This window comes from Artemia sp. Qi Xiang Cuo, chromosome 14 (genome assembly GCF_049724085.1).
Source record: "Artemia sp. Qi Xiang Cuo chromosome 14, ASM4972408v1, whole genome shotgun sequence".
Lineage (NCBI taxonomy): Eukaryota > Metazoa > Arthropoda > Branchiopoda > Anostraca > Artemiidae > Artemia > Artemia sp. Qi Xiang Cuo.
Genome location: NC_142807.1, coordinates 37923766 through 37945400, shown reverse-complemented (window position 1 = coordinate 37945400; position 21635 = coordinate 37923766). Strand labels below are relative to the sequence as shown.

General features: G+C 36.7%; 1 protein-coding gene across 3 annotated transcripts in view; it reads left to right on the top strand.

The window, feature by feature from the left end:
* Nucleotides 1-21635, top strand: part of PolG1 (DNA polymerase gamma, catalytic subunit tam) — a 186784-nt gene that overhangs the window by 26618 nt on the left and 138531 nt on the right. For all 3 annotated transcript variants that reach the window (XM_089100663.1, XM_089100664.1, XM_089100662.1), the window contains 2 exons: nt 11742-12986; nt 19331-20127. In XM_089100663.1, the coding sequence (XP_088956789.1) occupies nt 12667-12986; nt 19331-20127 (1117 nt within the window). In that variant the 5' untranslated portion in view covers nt 11742-12666. The remainder of the gene's footprint in view (nt 1-11741; nt 12987-19330; nt 20128-21635) is intronic.

Below are 21635 nucleotides of genomic sequence, written 5' to 3'. Positions count from 1 at the left end.
GTGTTAAATGTTGTTAGTTGAGATGATTCGTTGTCAAGGACGAGAGACCAATATCCATGACGGGCGTCCAGCTTGGTAAAAAATTTAGCACCAGATTGTTTTAGTATTGCTTCGTCAAATATGGGCATTGGGTGGTGGGGTCTTTTCACGGCCTTGTTCAGGTCCTGTGGGTCAATGCAGACCCGGAGGCTTTTGTCAGGCTCTTCGACCACAACTGCAGTATTTACCCAATCTGTGGGGTAAGTAACCTTTTTGATGACCCCAAGTCCATCCTGTCTAGTTCCTTCTCGAACCTATTTTGGAGAGATATTGGGATGCGTCTGGCTGGTACAGCCTTAGGTTTGGTTCCTTCTTTGAGTGTTATGTGACACTCACCTTCAAGATGTCCTATACCTTGGAATACATCTTTGAATTCCTCTATGAATGGGGTTGGTTTTGTCACAGTAAGTATCAGCTTAATTAATTTTAGTTTTTTTGCTGGTTTTGAAGCCTAGGATTGGGATGGGGGCGTCTTTCACTATAAAGAAGGGCTGTGTCTCAGTGCATCTGTTGGTGTATGCGCAGTTAAGGCTGCTGTCGCCAAGCATTGGGATCTTATGTCCTCCAAAATTAGTAAGGATTTATAGCGTCTTATTGACTTTAGGCCTTGATTTGAGGGTATTAAAAAGTGTTTCAGGCATGATGTTGGGTTGTGCACCCGTGTCAATTTTGAAAGTGATACTGATGTGTTCATTGATTGTGCGCTTCACATATGGTTGATCATCACCTTTGTCCATGTTTATGGTGTCAACGAAGAGCTCATCATTGCTGTCTGGTTGATGCTCGTTTGCTTGATGTTGTTGATTTATTACGTTCACCACCTTTTTGCTGCTTTTGCATACCGTTGCAACATGGTTTTTGATTTGTCACAGTTACTGCATATTTTTCCTTTTGCAGGGCATTTGTGGGAAGGTGAATAATCCCCTCCACAGAAATAGCATAGTCTTACAGATGGGGCATGGTTTGATTTCTTTGCCCTCCTGACAAAATCCACTTCATCCTTTATGCATGTTTCTTGATAAGCTTGGCTGCCACATGTATCAGGCTGTGACATTGTCCTGAGCTGCACCTGGGTTTCTATATGTGTATGCACTATAGTAATTGCTTGTGACAGAGTTAGATTGGAACCTGCTTGGAGGAGTTTTTCTCTGACTTTTGCTGAAGAGACGCCACATACGAGTCGGTCTCTTTCCATTTCATTTCTCATGGCTGTTGTGAAATATGCACATTCACGAGCCAAAAGATTCAGATCAGTTATGTATTGATCCACTGGTTCACCATATCGTTGATCACGTTTATGAAAGAGATATCTTTGAGACATCGATTTTTTTTAATCGATTAATCGATTAGGTTGTAACATGATGGTGGTCATAACAGCTCAGCCCCATATAAGCCCAAAGACTATGCGGATTTTCAATCCATTTCTTTGAATCCACTGGTTTACCATATCGTTGATCACGTTTATGAAAGAGATATTTTTGAAACACTGTATTGCACTGAGGGAAGAAATATTCACTGAACTTGTCCATGTATGGTCGAATTTTGTCCTGTTCTTCAGCTGTAATTGTAAAGGTACTAAAAATGTCTCACCCTTTATCTCCAAGTCGGATCAGCAGGAAGGCGCATTGTACTTTTTCTGTCTTTCCGCTAAGGGGTCCTTGGAACATCAGCTTTGCATGATTCTTAAATCTTGTCCATGCCTCTTTAAGGTTATCACTTGTCCAATCCATTGTAGGGTATGGGACGTTGGCTTCCATGATGTTTTAGAGGATCTGACACCATGTAGAAAGTCTCAACGTTTATTCTTCAGACATAGAAACCCAGGTCACCTAGAACCGAAAGGTAAGAATATTACAAAGCGACCAAAGAACTTAGGGATGAACTAACACTTCAGCCATTCGAAGATGAAAAGAGCTTTGTGCCACTGCTATGGACAGTTTTGAGTGACGAAATTGTCGACTGCCTCGGGCGAGTAGACGAGGTTCCAAAACTTTTGTTCATGCAGCGTGTTCAGAAGCATTATCCTGCGGCTGCAAGATGTGTCCTTAAGCTTATACTCGGCGGAAAATTTTTGCAGTTGTTGAAAGCATTAACTTTTCTGCATCCCGATAAAGTTTCAAAGCCAGTTTCTGGTCAGAGTTTATTATATATTATCCGGGAGTTACCCATCGTGACGCAAAAGGACATGCTAGTTGACGAGTTTAAGCTAGTCCAGTTATCCGGACTTCCACCGGGGCCAGGAAGAATTGACCGTAATAGGAACAACGTGATCCAGGGAGGAAAATATTCAAACTTGTCGGAAGTCGTAAAAAATGCTTTGACCATTTCACACGGGTCTGCCAGCATTGAGAGGGGTTTCTCCCTTTCTGGACGAGTTATTAGTGAAGATAGAGCTTCAATGAATGAGCGAACTTTGAATGCAAAAGTGTTTGTGATAGATGGATTGGGCAGATTTAGAGGACGTGCGCAAAATGTTGCTATCACTAAAGACTTAATAAAACTAGCCAAATCCAATAGAAAGAGCTATGATTTGTACCTACAGCAGGAAAAAGTCTTGAAAGAAAAAGCTGAGAAAGAGTGGAAGGATTTGGAGGCATGAGGTCAGCAGCTCGAAAGAGCAGCAGCTCGCTGAAATCTCTTTGAAAAGACTAGAGACTCTTGAAAAATCTTTCAAAGGAAGAAAAGAAGCGTTTGGTTCCAAGGAACAGGCCGCAGACGAGTTGCTGAAGGAAGCTCATAATCGACTGAAAAAGGCATTGAAAAAAGAACATGATCGAAATACAGCTCGCGCAGGCCCTCATAAATGGGACTCTGTCGATGCGTACTGAACAAAAAAAAAGGCAGCTGCTATTCTTGAAACCTCCCACCAGCAGTTAGAGTCAAAGAAACAATTACTGATCACATCTCTGTTCCAGCAGAAGGCAGTGCAAAAAAGGGAAACAAATAAGTTGTGCGTTCTAGTTACCATACCCTTATCTCATTTATCATGTTTTTGTATCAGATTTTTTTTGTATTCGAAAGTAAAGCGTTCAGAAAAAAAGAAGAAAAAAGCTCCTCCCATGACATGGTGATTCTCAGATGGTCTATTTCATACTTATCACTTGGCCTCTGATCATGGAGAGATGTCTGCAAACGATCATTCTCTATTTTTTCTTAGTCAAGTGTCATTTGCTGTTGTGTCATTGCTTTTTCTTTGAAAAGCTTTCTGAAAAATGATTTTAGGGTCCATTTTGCATCCAGAATGAGAAGTCCCTTGAGAGGTCCCTTTTTCTACCAAAAAGAGGTCCGTTTTTTTACCACTTGAACCTATGGCAGCCCTGCTACTACTGCTGCCCTAAACTATTGAACTAAATCAAAGGAATGTAAGTGCATCTAGGCTGTCAAAATGATATAAATATAATATCTTGGGAAATAAGGTACTAATTTGAAACTTTCAGGGAAAGTTGAAAGGGGTTTTAGAACCAAATCAAAAAACACTATGTGTATCCAGATTGTCTGTGCAAAATCCTAAGAACAACTAAGGGTATTACGTTGGAACTTTCAGAGGCATATTGTAGGGTATATCAAACCAAATCAAAAGGCACTATGTGCATCCAAGGTTGTTAAACAGACGTATTTGTGACATCTAAGGAATGGCTAATTTTATTAAGCTGAACATTTCAGGGTATGTTGGGGGGGGGGTATTGAATTAGATTAAAAGAAACTACATGCATCTAGATTGTCAAAAAGGCGCATCTGCAATAGCTCAAGAACAGCAAAAGGTATTAAGTCGGAATTTTATATATATGTTAAGAGAAATGTTGAACTAGATCAAAATACACTATGTGTAGGTTGTCAAAACGGTGTATCTGCGACATCTCAGGGACAGCTGAGGGAATTAAGTAGAACATTTTATTTTAATCGATTAATCGATTAGGTTGTAACATGATGGTGGTCATAACAGCTCAGCCCTATATAAGCCCAAAGACTATGCGGATTTTCAATCCATTTCTTTGAATAATATTTCACGCACCCGTCTATCCTCTAATGTGTTGCAAAATTTCCTCCAAAATATAAATAGCAACCCAAAATCTTGACTTAGAAGGAGAAAAACGAAAAAAAAAACTTTTCAAATATCCTTTTTATTAACAAATATTTTTTCCAAAGAAAAATAAAGAGCTACATTAAGCCTAAGACGAGGAGAAATAAAGTAAAATTGTAATTCAAACGTGAAACGATCATGAATCACAATTGAGAAAAAAATAAAACCCAAAAGGAACAGAAATTGCAATAAATAATCAAGTCAACTTTTGGAAGTTTGATATTGAAGGCATCTAACACTCCTTCCACACCCACCATTTCCCAAACAACATCCAGTCAAAACTTTAAGATAGGCATTTTTTTCAGCGTAGTTGATTTCTAGATAGAAAATATGTTTTTGCGTAGGACATTCCCCCACAATTATAGGGGCAAGGGTTTTAGTTATGCCTTGGGGATATATAAGAACGATGTTGGCACAATGTATTATTTATTCTTTTTTTTCCTTTAGACCAGGGCACTTCGTATCGAAGAAGTTGTCGTAGAAACTTCGAAAAGGGCTCATTCAATTGGAAATCAGAGGGGCCTGTGCCCTTTTTAATAGTTAAAAGTGATTGGAAGGTAACTAACACCCCTTCCACGCCCACCATTTCCCGAAACACATCCAATCAAAATTTTGAGATAGCCATTATGTTCAGCGTAGTTCATTTCCTGGGAGAAATTATGTTTTTGAGGAGGACACTCCCCCACAGCCCTCATGGCAAGGGTTGTAAGTTATGCTTTGGGGGCATATAAGGTTTTTATAGAAGGTGTTGTCGTAGAAACTTCCAAAAAAGGCTCATTCGATTGAAAATTCAAAGGGCTAGTACTCTTGTTAATCGTCAAAAGTAGTTGGAGGGCAACTAACCTCCCTCTCATGCCCACCTTTTCCCCAAACACATCCAATCAAAATTTTGAGATAACCATTTTTTTGAACGTAGTTGAAAGTTCCGGAAATTATGTCTTTTAGAATGACATCCCCCCACAGCCCTCAGGGCAAGGGTTGTAAGTTATACCCTGGGGGCATATAAGGTTTTTATAGAAAGCGTTGTCGTTGAAACTTCAAAAAGGGCTCATTCGGTTGGAAATTGAAATGACTAGTGTCCTTTTTAATAGTCGATGGTTATTGGAAGGCAACTAACACCGCTTCCACGCCCACCATTTTCCCAAACACATCCAATCAAAATTTTGAGATAGCCATTTTGTTTAGAGTAGTTGAAAGGTCAGTACAGAGCAAATTATGTTCTGGCCTTGAGAAGGTATAGGGGTTTTGAGCCCAACTTATGTTAATTTCTGCTCGTTTTGAGTTTGACTCGGTTATTTGTCGTAATTTCTGTTCGTTTTGGGTTTAATTTATTTATCGATGCTGATTTGTGTTAGTTTCACGCTTGGTAGATTATTTGATTTTATTTTTGCTCATTTTTTGTTTAATTGAGTTCTTTACTTTTCTTTGAAAAACTTATTTTTTGGAAAAAGTTTTTTTTTAATTAATTACTGAAAAGAACCAATGAAATGAAGACGGACAGTTTAATGTAACTGATATTCATTCTTGAAAGCCTCGCCAATTTTAGGTTATTAATATTATACAAGGGAAAAGCTTATGCATTTTGTTTTGTTTTGAGATTTTCTCGCCTTTAAAAAGCATAGGCATTTGGAATAGTATTTCTCCTGTTTGTGGTATTTTTTATTCATCTGAAGTTGACTTGATTATTTATTGCAATTTCTGTTCCTTTTGGGTTTCATTTATTTATTGACAGCGATCTATGATCGTTGTATGACGTATGTTTGATCTATAATTTTACTTTCTTTCTGCTCGTCTTGGGCTTAATGTAGCTATTTACTTTTCTTTGAAAATTTTCTTTTCTGGAAATTATATAATTAATGACGACAAATTGTTAGACTACCTCCGCTTTCTCTTTGAGTGTGTTTTATTTTATATTTTATATTGGTCCCAGTTATAGTGAGGAGCCTTTAGGGACTTTTCGTTTTAAGGCAATTTTCTTCCTAAAAACCTCTTTTCTGTGATTGTCACTTGAGAGTAGCAATGTTTATTAGCGCAACGCAGCATTATTCAAGAAACTACTCCCAGCAAAGTTTCTTTTGAAAAACAGAAAATTAGTGGGTCTCCCAGTTAAAAATTTCTGAGAGCTATTTTTTTTCTAGCTCTGGGCCCCAATTGTGGGTCTATTTTATTTCGACCCTGATCCTGCTCAGACTCTAGTTTCATCAACAATTGGGAAACCGTATGATCAAAGGAACAGTATCCTTGTTGGAGGATATATCCATTCCAAGATCTAAGCACTTCCAGTTTTGAGGAGTGGGATGACAGTGATTAATTCCTTTGCTCATTTGAAAGCAGAATTCCAGAACAAACGCCAAGCACTGAGGCTGATATCGTTGCAGATGGCGTGGTATTAAAAGTCAACAACTATTTTGGGCTTGGAAATTGCACAAGATGTTTGGCTCAAGCTTCAGCTGGTCTTGGATAATTCAATATCGTTTCTGTGATCAGCTTTGCTGATGCGAAATTTGAATTTGAAAATATATTGATATTTTATTTATCCTTTTTTTCTACTTTATTGAGGAAGAAGTTGATTAATATCCTTTTTGGCCAAGTATTTTACTTGTTCTGTATATTAGGTTATAATATATTTATATTATATATATCTTCGGCCTATTTTTTCCTTGACTGGATGTCAAAACAAAAATCCTCTACAAGTAGTATGGCATCTTTATTGACTAGCTCTAAATCACTTCTGGCTGATTTAAATTTCACCCCTTCAGGAGTAAGCTACAAAACTAGTAAATCTAAATCCATGGCTCAAGAAATGAACTTTGTCCCTTCATCATATGTAATTCCTACTTCTGCAACATCTGCCATTGCCCATATTTCATTATCCAAGTTGATCCAGTACTTGATCTCAGTCACCTTTATTTCCCAAACAGGCATTCCTCAGCATCTTAAGACCACCATTCTGAGAGAAATATCTGTACATTATTTCTCAAAATTATTTGTCGAAGAAACAGAGTGTGATATTATTAGTATCCTCAACCAGTTTGAGGCTCTCCATTATCTCACAGAAAAATATGACTAGTGATATGTCCGTCCCTTTTAAGATACTTCAGTGGAACTGTGCATTAATTAATACAATCAAACTGATGGACCTGTCTGATTATGTTACACGGACTAATGTTAATATAGTGCTTCTTCAAGAAACAAATTTAAATAGACTAAAAAAGATTATCCTACCTGGATATAAGTGCTTTCGTAAAGACAGGGATTTAAAGACAGGGAAGAGCGGTGGTGCAGCAATTTTTGTAGATGATACTATTACCCTACTCATTTCCCTTTGCCTTCAATTTGCTATGACTTTGAAGTGGATTTGATTGGAGTATCTGTCAAGTTAAGTCCTGGAAAACATATCAACACTAAATCCTTTTATAGCCCACGAGGTGAAACAGATATCCTTAATATTCTCGAGAAAGAAAGAATTTGAGGCAATACCCTTATTACTGGTAATTTTAATGCTTCCAGCACATTATGGGAAGTAACAACTTATGAAAATAAAGATGGAAAAAGTGTAGATCAGCTTCTGGTAAATGATACAAGTCTTTCTCTTTTTACACCATTTGATTTACAGACCCCATTTGACATTTGTAGTAATAATTTTTCCACTATTGATCTCTAGATTGGTCCCACAAGGCTTTATGCAATGATTTATATTACAAAGGTCCCTGAACTACAAACAGATCATATAGCCGTTCTCACTTCCATAAGCAACACACAATGTGTGTCCACAAATCCCAAACCAAAGTATAATAACAAAAAAGTAAATTGGTCACTTTTCCAAGATATACTAGCATCTTAAAATTACTCAGAGGTGTATAACGAGTTGGACATAAATGAAAAAGCACAAAAATAATCATCATGTCTGATCACTGCTGCAGATGCTGCTATTCCAAAATATAGTAAGAAGAAAAGGTTGTATCTCAAGAAATTGCCTAACACTTGGTGGAATGAAGACTCTGAATTGGCAAAACAAAATAGAAATAAGACCAGAAAACAATTCCAGAAACACCCCTCTCCTATCACACATCTTGAGATAAACATGCAATAGCAAAGCTCAACAGAATATGCAGAACAAAAAACAGCATGGGGAAGTTTTTGCTTCCAGATAGACACCCAAACTACTGCAACTAAAATCCACCAATATAATAATAATTTATTATAAGCCAAAAAACAGGCCATACAGAACAGTATTCTTAATTACACTCCACGAGAAAAATAAAATAAATATCAAGTTTCACTCATTGATGTCAACGCTTCATTTGCATATTTACATAACTGCCTGATTGTCCTTTTTACAGTCGTTTTCAGAATACCCGAGAACTCCAAGTTACCACCCTCAAAAAACTTTTCTCTTAATAGAGAAAGTTGCTGGCACACGGCGAGAATATGGGCCACCTCAATACCTAGGTTACATCTGGGGCAAGAGTAATCCGCATCTGTATCTGGGGCCACCCTTTTTCTTTCAAATACTCTTTTTCTATTTTTTAGTGGCAGGCAATTCGGTCGAATCCGAAACAAAGTCCTCAATGTCTCCTCCGGTAATCCTAGTTTAAAATAATATTCAAATCCAAATCTCTTTTACTTGGGAATAAAACTTCAATGTTTCAGATGTTTTAACTGCCTGGGTCCACATTTGGACTTCCTGGTCTTTTATTCTTTGTATAATCATAGCCAAAAATGGCTCACCCTGATCTGAGGGTCCTAGTCCCTCATCCCAAATATAGGATAATCCTAATCCATCTAAAACATTTTTATTTGATACGGCCACGATCTTTTACGTTTCGACCGTAGCATCTCCACATAAGCTGCTTTTGCTAACCTATCTTCTGGCAGACTTAGAACTTTTAGCCAGTTCCGGATCATCTGTGCTAATCTACTCATTCTCAGCGAAAATATTCCTAGGTCACCTTTTATTGCCTGGGTATGGGTCGTTAGGTGAAGGCCAATTAATCTTTTAAAGTTTTGTAGTTGAATTGATTCCAAATTTAGTTCTGGGTTATGCCCCCAGAGTTCAGCTTCGTAATGGATAGTAGGTAAAACTTTGGAATTAAAAACATATTTATGCATTTTTAGATCTTTTGTACTTGAAAGCCTTGAATTACGTAAAATGGCAGCTGAAACTGCTTTCCCTCTCTTAATCATCTCTTTTACATACTCTTTTCAGCCTCCTTTTGCTGAAAGTGTTACTCCCAAATATTAAAAATTTTCGCTCTCTTTTACTTTTTCACCTTTATAATAAAATTCTACTTTTTGATCATCATTATTCACATGAATTCCTTTAAAAACCACAATCTCAGTGGGAATTGTATTTGATTCCAAATTAAGATGGCAGGATTACATCATATCACTCAGGAGTATCATTATCCAGAAACTGGCTCTCCTAAAACGGCTTGGTAATTCCAAATGGGGTTCATCACCTAAAACAATGATTGATTTTTATAAAGTTTACATTAGAGCAAAGATGAAATATGACATCCAGTTTTTTGCTAATAGTTCTTCACGTATGTTTAACTCGCTGTAGTCACTATAAAATTCTGCAGTCCGTATTGCTATGGGACTACATAAGCATACAACAATTCTTAAAATAAGAAAACTATCAGGGATCACCCCTCTACAGGAAAGAGCGTTGCTTCAGAGAAGATGGTATTTTACCAGAGTACAAGCATATGGTAATCAGCATTTTGTATATAAGAAAATATTTAATAAACCACCTCCTACGAGTTCTGTATCTTCTTCCTGGAATCTCTGTCTAAAGGAGTTTCCACAGTGGTTGTCTCAGGTGATGGACTGTTTTCCCTTTGTGATTTCCCCACCATGGGAGATGGCCCATTTTGAGTGGCTTACGGCCATGCTACCAAAAAATAAATCATGCTATTCAGCCCAAGATGTTAATATAATCTTTGAAAATTGCGTGAAGACCCGTTTTCCCAATTATGTACATGTCTACAGGGACGGTTCTGTTAAAGATTCAAAAGCTGGGGTAGCTGCCTGTATCCCGGACCTAAACTTGAATATTTATGCCCCCCTTCTGAGTAATTCATCAGTACTTTCGGCTGAAGATTCTCTTTCTTCAATCCATCTTCTTAGCCAAATAAATTATCGTGCTGACGACCTTGACTTGAAAGGGATACGCCAAAAAATCAGTTTATCTATTTTCAACTGGATATTCCATAGCATTTCTTCATATGGCAGATAATTTTACAAATAAGGCAGCAGATATCCCCCCCCAAGAAATTTCAGGACGTTCAATTTTAGAGAGGTTATTAGAGCCCGAACAAAAATTGCTTACCAACGTTTTGTGCATCCTCCTTTCAAATCTAAGGACTTTATAATGCTCTGCCATAAATAAAAAGCTGGAAGTATTTTATTTAATGCTGATCAGTTTAAATGGGGAATCCACCACACACCCCTATGCAGAAATTGCTATCAGACTTCGGAAAGTGCACACCATAGTCTCTTTGAACGCAGCCCAAGTGATCAAGATTCGAGGAAACTGAGAAATTACTGTGATCAACTGAAGATCCCAATATCTTATGATGCTCTTATTAATTGCTCTCTTTCACATGATTTGGAAGCCACAATCTATAGATTGATGATTATGATCCTAAAAAGACGCCATTAGTACTATCAGCTTGCTGATTGTAATCAACTAGCAGATATTCTTTGGAATAAGGCTAGAATTATTCATAACCAGTAAATGTTTTCCTAGAATCTCATAGAGGTGAATGGACCTCCTACTGGATCCACAGACCTCGCAAAGCTATGAAGAAGAAATTTGCTTTAAATGGATCAGTTGAATTTTTTATTGCATCTAGCCTTACAAAGCAGTTTAAGAGAAAACGGCAGGTGTTACTGCAATTAATACTTGGTGAATTTATGTCTACTCTGACTAAAATTCTTTGTCCTGTGTATTTACCTTCTGCAGCACAAACCTCAACAAATACAGATACGATTTGTAAAATTTTCTAGGCCGTCGGGCTTAGTGGCATTGAGCGAACATACAGGAGAACGGCTTATGCATCCAAATGTCGACTAACCCAACGAATTTTAAATTTGTTTCCAATATTGTCCTCAAAATGGTCATTATGATCAAAAAGTATAAGATTGCAACAATTGGTGACCCCTAAAGCACACCATCAAGAAAACTACTGATAGAGTCCGTGTCTTAAATCATCCTATCTCAGTATTTTTTTATTTTAAGAAGTAGAGGTCAAATTATAAACCTTACTGAACTTGGTTGCATAAATTTGCAAAGAGATGCGATGCCCCCTCCCCCACTTCCAGAAAACAATTCCTATGAAATTTTTGTAGGAGGAGAGTGGATATTTTAAGCTGCCTATTGTCGGTTTTTGAGCTAGAAGCTATATAATTTGATCTAAAAGAATATATTAATATTGTTTCTTCAAAAGTACATAGTTTGACATATTTTCATGCCATTTTTTTAAATAGTAAAATTATCAACTTAAACAACTGTATTTTTTTGTGTGTTCCTCTTCATTCCAGGAAAATCGTGCATTTGTTCCAATATTGATGTTGAATTAGAAGTTTGATAATTAAATACTTTTATTTATTTCAGGGATTTTTAACTATGAATGATGAATTCAATGAAGTTTCTGGCTAATAACTTCTCTGTTTGTGCTTCACTTAGAAGGGATGTGTTAGACTTGCCATTTGAACCCCGGTGTGTTCTTTCTTATAGAAGTCCCTTAACAATCGCCAGTGAAAATATTTCAAATGATCTCAAGCAAAATGATAGTGAAAAAAAAACCGATCATCGCGGTAATAACAAAGATGAACAGGGACATGATAAGACGACTATCAGGACTGAAGGTAAAAGTGTCAATCTTTGTGGAATCCAAATGCTCTCGGAGGATGTGAGAAAAGCCATATTTCTTGATAAAAAGAAAGCGAAAAATGATCATCAAATATTAGAAAAAGTAAAAAATCACTTAGAGGCACACAATCTGTGGAATAGATTTTCAGACACTCTCCCAGAGGTGAAGTTAAAATTGCCCAAAATGGAAGGCCCTGATATTGACAGTCACTTTCAGCGGATAGCTTTGTTACAAGTATCTGGTTATATTAATCTTTTAAAGAACTTTGTTAAAGTCGAACCAATGAATCTACCTCATAAATGGGAATTTAAACCTGGATGGACAAAATACAACTATGATGGTAGTACAAAGACTGTTATTTATCCAGAAGAAGATGTTTATGTTTTTGATGTTGAAGTTTGTGTCAGTGAGGGGAAAGCGCCGACATTGGCAGTAGCTTTATCAGAAGCCAGCATCTATTTGTGGTGCAGTGAAAAGCTAGTTAACCCTGAAACTAATTTATCTAAAAATCATTATAGTCTTGACGATATGATCCCAGTCGAGTCGCAGCACGGAAAAATTTAAAAAAAAGAGCGACTTGTTATTGGACACAACGTTGGTTTTGATAGAGCACGAATACGGGAGCAGTATTTACTAGAGAACACAAAGACTCGATTCTTAGATACCATGTCTTTACATATAGCTGTTGGTGGTGTTACGAGTTATCAGCGAAATGTGATGATGGCCGCATCCAGTGGAGGGGAAGTAAAGAAAGGCAAAGAGAATTCTGTGCTTGACTGGCTATTAGTTAGCTCAAGAAATGGTTTAAGTGATGTTCATGAACTATATTGTGGGAATAGACTTAATAAAGAAGCCAGAGACCTGTTTGTAAAAGGCTCTATGGCTGATATTCGTGAAAATTTCCAAGCTCTTGCTACATATTGTGCTGACGATTGTCTTGCAACATTGAGGGTGCTCAAGGAACTATTACCGCTGTACTTAGAAAGGTAATTTACGTGCTTTTGTTTTTACTTCCACAGTTTAGTATTTTTATGTTTGAACATCTTGTACCTGTATGGAGGGGGGGATGGTAAAATTTTCCCAGAAGCTAGGGGATCAGGGTTCAAAGAGGTGCATTCTTAGGGTATAATATCTCATGTTTCCATATTTTTGACGCATTTTCTCTTTTTTGTTTTTTTCAATTTGAAGTTTTTTGAAAATTTAAAGGGTTGTAACATTTGTTGAAATGTAGTGCGCATTATTCTATATTTTTTATTCTGTATTTATATATTTTGTGTATATTCTATATTAAATCTTTGTAATGATAATTATAATAAAAACATTTTAAATTTTTAATCTACTATAAAATACAAAAAGGTGTAATACAATATATAAGAAAAATAAGAAATTGAAATTAAAAAAAAACAAACAACAATTAACTATGTGTAAAAAACGGGACAATACCATGAAACGGCTTAAAATTTGGAGAAAATGCTATACTGTGTCAAAATTCGTTGCACAAAATTACTGATTTTCAAAGATTTTAACTGAATATCCAAGTTATTTCAAAAAATTTAAATAATATTCCAATATTTCATTCCTAAAGCAGAAAAATAGAAAATAAAACTTAACAAATATTTCTAATAGTAACCAATAATGAAACTATGTGAACTAACAAGGAACAGAAATTAATCAAAAGAAAAAGTTTTCCGAAAACAGTTTTCCAAAGAAAAGTAAATGTTGTCTGGAAAACAGTTCTCCAATGTCATGCAATAATCCAAATCCATAATGAACAAAAATCAAAATCAATAACCACATCAAACATAAAGATAACAGATACAACTATAGATGAGTAAATGTATCCTAAAATGAACAGAAGTTGAAATGAACAATCAAGTAAACTTAAAAACAACAGAAATCACCAGAAACAGGAGTATGGCTACTGCTCCTTAAACGACTGAATGGTCAAAGTGTCATTTGGCCTTTATTGAAACTTGACTTGACTTAAATGTCTTGCTCGGCATCATCGCCAGCATAGAGGGAATCAGACGTCAGTGCCGTTTGTCTTCTCCAGAGTGTCCTGTTATGGGAGAGGGGTGGAGCATCATTGGGTTCTATGTTCCTGGTAGTGAGTCGACCGCGGATGAGATCTGCCTATCTTGTGTGTGGTCTTTCTCTGGGACGTTTCCATCTGTTTGCAGTGGATTGAAGTCGAAGATGAGTCTAGTGGGTGTTTGAGTGAGCAGGTGAAGTAGATGACAACACAGAGAGCAAAACTTGAGCTCTTAAGACAGGGGTGGCAATTTAAAGAACCAGAGGATCTCAAAGGTCTGTATCCTCTTAAACCATTTAATGCTTTCGATTTTGATGATGTGTTTCGTCTGGACAGTATTTGCCTTCATCATCTGTGCCTGAGTCATTGGCCAAGTCTCTGACGATTACAGCATGGCGCTAGCTACCGAGGCAGAGTAAATTTGTGCTTTTGTGAGGTGGCTGATCTGGGGTTTGTGAAATATTTTTCTCAGAAGACGGCCAAAGACGTCATTTGCCTTTGCTGCCCTTGCTGATATCTCTGCGTCTAGATTTCTATTTGGGCAGACAATTGAACCAAGGTAGGTGAACTGCTTGTCTATTCTCAACATTCTGTCCACAAACTTCTACAGCTATCCTGGGGTTGGATGATGCCTTCTCCACAGGTATTTTTTTGGTCTTAGGCCAGTTTAATTTTAAACCAAGCTTTTGTGCAGCAAACGTTTGTGTTTCTTGTCCAGTTTTTAAGCTCACCGATACTGTCGCATACTAGTCCCACACCTTTGGTGAAATTCGACATCCAACAGAACTATTCAAGAAAATCGATGCCAAATGGCTGCGCCAGCAGTGTTTTGCTTAGAACGTGGTCTGTGATGCAGTTGAAGAGTTTGGCTGCTGCAGTGCATCCTTGCTGAACACCATTTCTAATTAGAAAACGCAAGGACGGCTGACCGTTGACAATGACAGCACTTTCGGTGTTATTTTAGAGCTGTTTGAACAGATTGACAATTTTTGTGGGCACATCAGCAGATTGAAGGAGCAGCCACTGTGACTGTCTGTTGACAGTGCCGAAGGCAGATCAATTCAATGTGTGCCTTTCTTTTATATTCAAAAGTTTTCTCTACCAGCTGTCTAATTGTATACATTTGCTCAGTAGAGGATTGCCCCTGCATGAACCCAGCCTGCTGGGGATGACAGAGGGGATAAAGGTAGCTTGTTGCCCGCTTGAGGAGTAGCATGGCGAAGAGTTCGCCGGGCACCAAGATCAGAGCTATCCTGAGATAGTTGCTACATTCTGGTTTACTTGCCCTCCTTTTGTAGACTGGCACAAGTAGGCCTTTCTTTCAGTCTGATGGGATCATTTCAGAACGCCACACAATACTGAACTGAACTTGAAGCCAGAGGATCATGGGTGGACCACCAATCTTTATGATTTTTGTTGCAGGCCACATGTTCCTGGTGCTTTGTTGTTCTTCAGCTTTTGATCTGTAGCTTTAATTTCCTGTCGTTGCAAGAGTATTCTCTTTGAAGACCTTCCATGCACCTTCACTATCATCACACTGCTCGAGGACCTTGAATCTGTTGGGTATTTCGGCCTGATACCGCTCAGCCAGAGAGGGGGCCTGCTGGATGCGGTGGGTGTCAATTTTCCGAGGTGATTGGCTTTTTTGTAGCTTTAAGGTGAAGCCTGATTTTGGCTATAACCAGCCAATGGTTGGTTTTCCCATGTTCGGCGACTCGATAGGTGCGACAATCCTGCACAGACGACAGCCATAGCCAACGTATGATGATGTAGTTGTGTATCTTCTTCGTTGATCCATCATTGCTATACCAGGTATGTTTGGCTATTTGGCATCTATATATATTGGCATCTCTGGAACCAAGTGTTTGCAATTGTAAGATTGTAAGCCAGACAGCAGTTCAGCATTCTCTCTCCATTGTCATTTGGGCTATTCACTATTACGGGTCCAACGGCGAATTCCCACAAACTGGAATCATTTGAAATACTAGCATTCATATCTCTATGTGGAAGAGGTTGTCATGGGGAGGTACTGACGAGAGCTCAGAACTTACTAGGACATAGAACTCATCCTTTTCGTCATCCCCTGCTTTATTTGTGGGGGCGTATCAAGTAATGATGGTTATTTTTCCATGTTTCGCATTGAACCTTGCTGTCAGGAACCTGGATGTTACTGGTGCAAACGACAGGAGGGTCTTGCGTGTGGCGCTATTCAGTATTATGCCAACGGCTCCCTTTTTGACTGCTATCAGACCAGAGCAGTGTTCGCCTTTTCCAATGTCCTCTTCACCATTACCAGGGAGATGTGTTCTAGTAGCTCCGGCTATTGTCACTTTATATTTTTTTTTAGTTCTTTGGCGAAAAGAAGCTTACGACCGGTTTGATTCAGTGGTAGAACGTTCCAGGTGGCCACATCAATGCCACCTTGGTCAATGATGTTGAGAGGGGAATGTCCTTTTTGTAGTCCTGGGTCGAAGAGGGGTTTGAAATGATATATCCGAGGCTGAATTTCTGGTTCCATTCGTAGCAATAGAAGTTTCGGTAGGATGGTTGCCAATACATCTCTTCTTAGGTGCATTTGGTTCCCTGGTGGCTAGCTGCATAATCGGAGGCATGTGGAGATTGTTCTTTATAATGCCAATTAGCATGGGAACTAACTCCAGATGAGCACCATTACCTGCATTACAACGTATATTTTAATCATATTTTATTTTGTAATTACAGCACTATACTGAGATTTCCTGTAATCCATATTGTATTACACAATGAGTATATTTCATTAGTTTTTTTTCCAGTAATCTTGATTATTATATATATATATATATATATATATATATATATATTATTTTTTTTTTTTTTTTTTTTTGTTTTTTTTTTTTTGGCGATGGTTTGACTAATAAAAACCATAGGCTACTGTCCCAAATACATATTGTTGTCAATGAAATTCAAATGATGTTGACGCAGTGTAGAAGATCTGAGAGGGAAAGGTAGTGGTAGCACCATTCTTATTGGTAAACCTTGATTAGCCTTGAGATATTCTATTTTGTTGTGTTTTTGTTAATATTATGATAATTAAAAAACACACTGCTCAAAATTCTAATCGTTTTCAGTGAATTGCAAATAACGCTCGAACCTTCACATGGTTTAAGGGATGATATTAACTGTACTCCTGTTCGTGGCAATCTCGGTTCGCTTTAATTTTGACTTGATTATTCATCTTAAGTTCTGTTCATTTTGGGATTAGCCTAACTTATTCTTCTATTGTAGTTTCTTTTATCTTTTTTGATGTTATTATTCATTTTAATTTCTGCCCTTTCTGGGTTTCATTTCCTCAATGATTGTAATTTCCGTTTGCTTCAAGTTTGAGTTACAATGGCTTTATTCTGCTGCTCTTAGGCTTTAAAATGGCTCTTCAATTATTGGAAAATGCTTTTAATATTGATTTCGTCTAGAAAAAAGGTTATGAAAAAAAAGTTTCCAGAAAAGGTTTTATATGAAGTTATTGCGAAAAATTCTAAAAAAAAGCCATTTAAAAGTAAGTTTAAATCAACTGTTCTTTAAATCCAGCTGCTAAATTAACATAGTAGTATCTTTATGGTAGTACTGCGATACTATATGGTAGTATCGTAACTTAGTCATACCTAAAGCAATTCCTCCCAAAATACCATGATTATTTGAATAAAGATAAACTGATGACCAAGCTCTTTATTTCCCTTCAGTCGGAATGATTACAGTGGAATTTAGAAGAAAAGTAAATAAGCAGTATGAAAATTCGGAGACTGAATTTGAATTTACTTACAAAATATGTAGATAGTAGAATTGAGTTCTGAGTGGGCAGAATTGACTTTTTTGTCCGTCCGAAAAACATCCGTCCATAAAACTCAGCTGTTTTTTTTTTCAAATTTAACCCGAAATTGAATTCCCATGAAATTGAGCTAGTTTTCTTTTTCTTATTGGATGGTGGTGCTGCCCGGGTATTTCGTATTTGTTCGATTGTTTTGCCCCCCCCCCCTTTTTTAGTGTCCCTTTTAACTCTTTTTATATACATTTTTATTTTTCAGTTTACTTCGACCATTTTTATTGTTTTAACCTTTTAATTGACAGTTTCCGTTTAAACTATTGACTGACGAATGATTATTTACTCTGATTTTCTTTTTTTTTGTTTTCGCTTTGGCATTATTTGCCAGTTTTCCAGTTTTCGTGTTTTTTATGATATTTGTCATTCCGAAATTCGAATTCAGCCCTTCGGGGCTTGTGATACTGATTTTTTGAAATAAACATCTTATCTTAAATGTTTTTGCCCCATACTTTAGTGGTATTTTTATCTTAAAAATGACATACCTCTTTGGCTTTAAAATATATTTTGACCCTCCCCCTTAAATTCTCGTGAATTGAGACTATTTATATATATTTATTCGATTGTTTTGCCCCCCTTTTTTTTAGTGTCCCTTTTAACTTTTTATATATACATATTTATTTTTCAGTTTACTTCGACCATTTTTATTTTTCTAACCTTTTAATTGACAGTTTCCGTTTAAACTATTGACTGACGAATGATTATTTACTCTGATTTTCTTTTTTTTTGTTTTCGTTTTGGCATTATTTGCCAGTTTTCCAGTTTTCATGTTTTTTTATGATATTTGTCATTCCGAAATTCGAATTCAGCCCTTCGGGGCTTGTGATATTGATTTTTTGAAATAAATATCTTATCTTAAATGTTTTTGCCCCATACTTTGGTGGTATTTTTATCTTAAAAATGACAAACCTCTTTGGTTTTAAAATATATTTTGACCCTCCCCCTTAAATTCTCGTGAATTGAGACTACACATTAGGCACTGAGACTAATATGACAAAACTCTCGTTTCTCTGAATAGCACCGGTTAGTTCAAAGAGATGCATTTTACAATATTATTTAAACAAAACCATATTGGGCTTTTACGCAAAGGCTATTTATTTAAAACAAAATTTACTTTTTTTGTGGAACATAATTTAAATGATAAATTAAGGAATCACCTAAATACATAGCATTTATTGTTTTTTTCTTTCATGAAACGTAAATCTAAATGATAAAAGATACAAATATTTGGTATGATTTTCCTAGAAATATTCAAAATTTATGATAAACATGCATTCGTAATAGGTAAAAATTCAATGACAGTTGAAATGATAAAATGCTTGTGGTTACCACCTGAGAAAAATGGCTAAGGCTTTTAGTGAATAGTTTGTTGCACGACGTGGTTCCTAAACATCATAATTGACCATAAACAACATGTTTTCACCAATTTCTCGATTTTCTTTCAGGTTTCCACATCCCGTTACTTTCGCTGGTATGCTCGAAATGGGAACATCAATCTTACCGGTCAATACTAATTGGGATCGGTACTTGGAATCAGCTGAGGCATCCTTCCTCGAGACAGAAACGATTCTTAGTAGAGGTCTGGCACAGCAGGCTGAAGATGCTGTGAAGAATATGAATGATTCCCAGTACAAAGAGGATCCTTGGCTGTGGGATTTGGATTGGTCTACCCAAGAATTGAAAGTTAAAAAGACAAAACCAAGAAAAAAGGCTGTCTGTAGAAGAGCCGATACGTATGGTCCGTTTACATTTGAATATAACAATGAAGTTTATGAGAGCGTAGAAATACTTTCTGAAAGGTTTGGGGATTTGATGAATGCAGAAGGGAAACTTTATAAACGGGTTCCATTCCTACCAGGATATCCTCAGTGGTTTCGAGATCTGTGCACTAAAAGTGAGACAGAGGAAGGCTTTATATATGGGCCATACGATATGTCCACATCATTACAAGTGGTTCCTAAGATATTAAAATTGACATGGTGTGGTTATCCTCTACACTATGTTAAGGAGTTTGGCTGGGGGTATCTAGTCCCAGGAAGGCCATTCGAAAATTCGAAGTGTATAAGTGAAAACGGTGAAAGTTTTCCTTTGGATGCTGCTCTTAAAATGTTCCCTCCAGGCCAGGTTCCTTGGGGTCACGGTCATGATCTTAGAGTTGAAGAAATGTTGGCAGCATTAAAGAACGTCACTGCTGGTCTCGTCGAAGGAGAAACAGCAAAAACAACTTGGGAAGAACTAAAAGGTGTTTTAGACTTTATACAGGTCAATTCTTTTTTCAGAACCCAAAACATGATAAATAGATTGAAGGATGTATATTTTGAGAAAGGGAGAACAAAAAAGAAGCGTAGGTAAAATATATCTAAGAATAACCTTTGTTCTCTGAACAAATAACAAGCGTTAGAATAGCAAGCAAAAAATTGAGAAACAAGCAAAACAAGTGATTTACACAGGCCCAGACAGCTCATTCTATTTTAGGAGGAGGTCTGGCATGTTTTCTTAGAAGTTTTTAGTTCTTTTTCATATTTATGCGTATTTTTAGACCAACATATTTTAATATTACCGTATTTTAACTAGTACTGAAACGGTTGATCGAGAGCGGGAAAATATCAAGTTTGGAACCGGGGTCAAGGATATTTTCACGATTCTTAACATGGTTTGCTGTCAAGTTTTAATTATAAAATAGAAAAAAGTCAGGTTTTCGTTTATTATTCAAATATACCCAGTGCTTTGGCTTTTAGTTAGCCTCCCATTTAGCATAAGTTGATTTTCTTGCTAACTTAACTGGCTGATTCGTTCGTCCTTATAGATATGGTCTTTTCAGTCTAAATTTATTCAATTTTATATATTTTTGAAATTTTATTTGAACAGAAGCTTAGTTTTCGCCATGTTGTTTCGAAGCGCAGTGCCTAATCGGTGATTTTTCTTTGAATTTGATACTGATTTATCTTGTAAAATTTTATCTGATAAAATATAATTTATTGTTTTCATTTTACAGTGATTCCAAATATATGAAAATCATTAAGTTCGATTTACTCTTCAAAAGTCATTAGGATAAGAAATTTTTGCTTGATTTAGGGAAAGGGGTAAATACGGCTTAATTGGGTGTGATCTTTATTAAGCTTGCACTATCACACTCAGTTTGCCCAAGAACTGTATAAAACAGAGGTCAAAATTCTATATGCAAAAACAAGAAACTTTACCTTTTTTTAGATAATTTGTAATGGATGCGTGTTTATTTATTCTGAATTTTGCTTTCCATTTTCAATAACAAAAGAGATATTGCCGGATGAAAGTACCGATTTTTAATATTTGATTTTGTGAACTAGCAAGTATCAGAGGTAATACTGTCACACAGTGACACATCAGTCCCTGAACATATTAAATGAAAAAAAGAAATTCTTGTATGGAAGTAAAGAACAAAATCTTAACCCAAAATAAACAGAAATTTACGTATATATTATGTTGTGTCTTGTATATTTACCTCCATTCTTTTATACCACTACTACTACTAATAACTCTCTGCAACACCGAGTCGCCTGAGGTAAACACAACTACGCACCCTCCTCCTCCATCCTAATCTGTTTAAAGCCTCCTCTTTACACCCTTCCAGGAAGTACCCATTTCACTCAAATTTTTCCTTACGAAATCCCCCATTCCTAATCGGGGAAGACCTGCTTTTCATTTGGCCCTAGACGGTTGGCCGACAAGGACAATCTTTGGGAATCTGTTATCCTTCATCTGCAGAATGTG